The 5,379-nt window shown below is 48.8% G+C and overlaps 1 protein-coding gene across 1 annotated transcript; it reads right to left on the reverse strand.

The window, feature by feature from the left end:
* Positions 1 to 3,267: 3,267 nt before the first annotated feature.
* Positions 3,268 to 4,299, reverse strand: LOC134839719 (uncharacterized). The gene is made up of 2 exons (XM_063855341.1): positions 3,922 to 4,299; positions 3,268 to 3,726 (listed from the first exon to the last, which is right to left on the reverse strand). The coding sequence occupies exons 1-2, from the start codon at positions 4,297 to 4,299 to the stop codon at positions 3,268 to 3,270; spliced, it is 837 nt and encodes a 278-aa protein (XP_063711411.1).
* Between the last annotated feature and the right edge of the window lie 1,080 nt (positions 4,300 to 5,379).

Here is a 5,379-nt window from a genome sequence, read left to right on the forward strand (position 1 = left end):
CCACATCCAGCAACCTCACGGGGAGCACGCTTCTCTGCTGAATCTGCCTGATTTCTTCATTGATATTTCGCACCTTCTCATTCATTTCCATCGCATGCTGGTCAAACATCATGTTGTATGGGACCGTACAGATGGTGAGTATTGCGGGATCAAACCAAGTCTTCAGCTCTTGAAGAATACAACTCATCTTCTCGTGCAACCTCATCGCCTTCCTTGACTCTCTTCTAGACACATCATTGGTCCCCATCATCAGAGTGACCGTGTACATCTTCACCATATCCAACATCTCCAGCGACGCCAACATCTGCGGTGTCGCAGCTTCAGAAAAACTCAAGAGCCCAACCTGCCAGTGTGACTGGATCCGCGTCAGCACCCGTATCAAGCTGTCCCCTATGATCAGGTGAACTGCACCAACGGGTATCCTGGGTTGAGTGAAATATTCAGCCCAGGCCGCGTCATAAAAACAGTCCCTCCTGGCCCGCTGCGCTGCCGGCCAGTCCATCCGGTTGTGCCTGTGGTATGCGCCATCCTTATTTTTCTTATAGCTCGCGATTGCCACGCTCCTAACTGGATGGTCCCTCCAAGTAGGAGGTCGCCCTTCTTTCACCGAATCGTCACGGGCTCTCGACTGTAACCTCTCTTGCAGAACCTTGAGACGTGATGAACCCGACCCAGCTTGGCTACTGCTTGGGATTGATTTAGGGGTATACCCTGGGAGCTTGACCTCCATCAATGGTCGCACCGATTACGCATCCAGACTGTGCACAGAGGGTAACGTTTCGGGTGGTATCGACACCTCCAGGCCCTCATTCATGTGCTCCTGGGCCGCCCGGTCTAAGTTGAACCGGCCGCTGGGCCTAGGAGCCTCATCCACCTCCATTCGCGATTCAGGTGTCGATGCTGTGGCGGCTGGCTTTCTTGTCCGTGTCCTCTTTTCTTTCTGTCTCGCGAGCTCTCGTTGTCTTCTCTGGAGCTTCTCCATCTCCGACTTTAGCTGCTCGCAGTTCGCCTCGTTCTCGTGGACCCTCTGTTCTTGCATGTACTCCTCCCTGATCATGTTGAGATCACTCCACGCCTGATATCTCTCGAGAATCGCCTGATCGCTCTCCAGGTTTGCCTGGTCCCTCTCAAGCTTCGCGCCATCCCTGTCAAGGCTCGCCTTGTCCTTCTCCCTTTGTGCCCTCTCTATTTCCCTCATCAGGCTGCTGAGGTCCGGGAATGCCTCCTCTGTCTGTTGAAACCGTATCATGGACGACGGCCTGCTCGTGGATTGGGCCGCGAGCCCTGCTGGCGGTCTGGCGGGGAGTGGAAATTCTCCCGCACCATATTCTCTGTTGTTACTCAAGTCAGGATTCCTCGCCAAGTTGAACCCCCTCACGCCTCCATCCACATTCCAGGACAACCATCTGATCTGTTCTTGATTGGATATCCCTTCCGTCGTGTAGCCAACCATTAAAACAGCTTCTGTCGCTGATTCCCTGCATTCACCCTGCGCCTCTAACTGTAGGATGGCGTTCAACATCACCGCCATCCTCTCATCGACTTGGGTGTAGTCCAGATCCCTCAAGCGTTTGTACAGTTCATCGAGCGTAGGTCTCTTGAGCGCTGCAGGCATAGATTTCCAAAAGCGAACTGCCATTGTCACAATCTTTAGATGATCTCACGTGTCACTCAACTCGAGAATTACCTTGTCAACCAACTCGAGAATTACCTTGTGAACCAACTTGAGAATTACCTCACCAACCAACTTGAGAATTGAGAAATGTTTCCCTTCAAACGCTGCTGATCGTGAACTCGTTCAAGATCTTCTTTTTCTTTTCAAATGAGTGCGGCTAGGTCGTTAACTCAATTTTGCAAATCAATCTGAACATAAAATGCAGTTTTTTGACCGAGATATCCTGTGCCTAACCTAATCGCCCCCATCATTGTGTTTGAAACATTATCCCATTAATTATTTACTAAAATAATTCAATTAGAGATTTTTAAGAGCATGCAGATTCATTTCATGTTTTAGCACCATTAATTCTTTAAGATTTAATTGTCATGCCAATTACATTAAAATCCGTCTACCTGACTGGCGCCCCTGTGAACCTAACTCGAGATCCCCATGTACCTAACTGGAGACCTCCATTGTCCGCCCGTTACTCAGGCGATACTCAAGTAGTATTTCTTGTGTAGGTGTACCATTATCTCCGTTTCTGCGAAGACCACGCGTAGGATGGCGTATAACTCCCTTGGGCTCAACTTGCCCCTACTTGGGCCATAAACCGGCATCGAGACCTCTATTATCCTTCTCTCGACCATGAAGTCTCTCAGCCTCGTTAGTGCCAACATCACGTGCTCAGGATCTACCGTGTTTCTTCTCATTGGTCCTCGTTACCAGAAAGCACAGGTACTTACACGGGACTTATGAAACTGATGGGGGAAGCGCAGCCATTCCTCCCAGCCGCGGTCTCTGTGTAAATAGAAACTCCACGTTCTGATATTCTCTCTTGAAGTCGGCCTCTAGTCTCGATTTGAAGCTCATGTCCGCCATTATACAGATCGCGCTAGTCCTGTCTGACAAAATGAAGTCGCTGTCCGTTATCAGGATGTTCTCCGAGTATTCATTGGGTATCTCAAATTTTGTTTTGAAGTTTCGTCCTATGGTAGGCTCGGCCTCTTCCTCATCCAGTTGCAGCCCGCTGGTCTCTCTCACTTCTCTGATTTTCTTTATCATCAAATTTTTGGTGTGGGTAAGTCCTACCCCCAGTCTCCGGTCAAAAATATTTAGCGACGTCCCCGTCGATGATGCTGGTTCTAAATTATCTGGCGGTATCTCGAGCGGCCTGTCGGTTGCTTTCCAACCGAGTAGACGATATTTCGTTTTCACGTGTTTTTCTGTTGACACGTCGACCTGCTGGACGCTTTGATCTCCATCTCCTCCGCTCTTGACATCGCACATCCACTCTAGTATTCTCAAGTTTGTGTTTTCTCTCCTTTCTATCTCGCTCTGCTCGAGATCTGTTTCTTGTTCTGGCGTGGAGTAGTCTTCCTGTGGGTCATATTCGCTGTCGTTGATGATTAGCCATTCATCATCGGCCACCAATTCACCCACACTCAGTGACTCTTCGCTTAATTCTTCAGGCTGTATCTTGTCAATCAAGAAGTCATCCCCGAACCTATTGTACCTCATGCCTGTCCGTTTGCGATTGCCACTCCTGGTTCCTGCTGTTATCGGCAAGTCTGGTTCCGTCCACTTTAGCAGCTCGTCCTGCTCCGGGTCATTCAGTCTTCTTCCGCAAATGATTCCGCATCTGAGCCTGCTTCTATCTTTTTATTATTGTCCCTGCTCACGTCCTCGCTGGTGCCTTTTTCGTTCACTTCGCATGCTGGCTCTACCAATAGGTACTCTAGTCCCTCCATATTTTGCGGTACGCACCAGTCCTCCGGAGATGGTACATGAGGCTTCGGATTTTCATAATGCGCTGCCCGCCCCGTACTCAAGCGGTAGAACCGTCCCTGCTGGTGTACTTCCATGGCCATGAACGGTCCTCGCCACTTATTGAGTAGTTTTTTCGTCCCCTTGGGCGGTATAACATTCTGGAACACCCAGACGTATTTTCCCACTGCATACGTATTAGCTTGAAGTATCTTCTCATCATATTTCTTCCGCTGCCTCATTTGTGCTTGCGCCGTGTTCCTTCTGCAGAGCTCGTTTAGTTCCTGTTGTCTCTTGACCGCTTCCTTCACATAAGCTTGAGGCGACGGTTTTTTCCCTTCGTATTCTGGGTAAAAGAACGTTAGGGGCATTGCTCTCTCCCTGACGTTAACATCATGAAGGGACTGATTCCTGTTGTCGAATGTTGCGTGCTGTTGTACGCCCCCGACCACTTGCGGCAGATATTTATCCCAGTCTGTCATGTATCTCGAGCAATATACCCTCAGCATGTTCACCAACGTTCTGTTCTGTCTCTCCACTAACCCGTTAGTCTGAGTATGGTAAGTCGTTGATTGCGCTTGAGCAATGTGTGACCTCTTCATCAATTCTTTTGTCAGGTCACCCACGAAGGATTTCCCGTTGTCCGACTGAAATGTCATCGGACAACCATATCGTGATATCCAACGTGTAATCAAGTGGTCACAAATCTCCTCCGCTGAGGCTGTTTGACAGGGCACCGCTTCCGCCAACTTCGTAAAGTGGTCTATTATGACCAGTATCTGGTTATACCCCGACTCTGTCATGCAGACCTTCTGATGGTCTATCTGCACAACCTCGTTGAATTCCGAGCTGTCATTGGACTTGAGTGGGAACTTCATCTTCGTGGGTCTTTCACCTGTAGACATGCCAGACATGCGTTCACCCATCTCTCGCAGGCCTTTATTAATCCTGGCCAGTCAAACCTGTGTATTATTCTCTGTTGCACCTTGTCTATCCCTTGATGCCCCATTTGATCGTGCGATCTGAATAACACCTCCGTCTGGTACAACTGTGGTAGTATGATGAAGTTATGCTTATGTAGTATCCTCTCCTCATACTTTCTCCTGCATGGTACCACCCCATCAGCTGTGTGATAGAGCAAATCTTTGCTCTCTTTGTAGAACTGGCTCAAGATCTTGTAGCTGTCTTCTTTCAGGTCTCCTTTCTCTTTGGCTCCCGTCCGGATCCATTTGGAGAGGTTGCTTGTCATCTTGTCATTCTTTTGGGCTCTTATCAGATCTGACAGCCTATATCTCGCCTTGACGTGTTCCTTCAGTGCCATTATTTGACTATTCATTTCTCCGGGACTGTGGATGTCATCTTTCAGTTTGACGCAAACTATCCTCCTCAAGATCTTCCTGTCATCTTCTGGCACCAGGTTTGTTCTAACATTCGGGTTGCATGATAACTCCCTGAATGATTTCCTTGATACTGCAACTTTCTCAAGTTCTTCACCTCCGCGCACCTCCTGCGGATCCAAATTGTACGTTCCTGAGGAGGGATCCGTCTGTAGTTCCCTGTCGCGGTGCCTCATCTTCTCTTCTGCCAATATGATGCATAGACTCTCTTGGTCATCGCTGCTCTTCTTTGAGTCTTCATCCCGTTCTTCACACTCCCCGGACAAATTTTCTTCTTCAGCATTTTCCTCTGCAATGGGCCACTCCAAGGTGTTCAGCCTCCTCCTTGAATGCCACCTTCTTCTTCCTGACCATAGTCCACTCAAGTGTGTCCTCAGGGATTCTCTCAACCAATGACTGCACGACTTCTTTTCCATCAGGTTTCTTTTCTTTCAAGGAGTCCTCGCTACCATCCGAATCACTCCCTCTCAATATCGTGACCTCTGGTTCCTCTTTACACTTTTCTTTTACCACGGGTTTATCGTCTGCCAGTTTCTCGAGTAATCTCCTCAAGTCTTCATC

This window comes from Symsagittifera roscoffensis, chromosome 2 (assembly GCF_963678635.1).
Source record: "Symsagittifera roscoffensis chromosome 2, txSymRosc1.1, whole genome shotgun sequence".
NCBI classification, from domain to species: Eukaryota; Metazoa; Xenacoelomorpha; order Acoela; family Convolutidae; genus Symsagittifera; species Symsagittifera roscoffensis.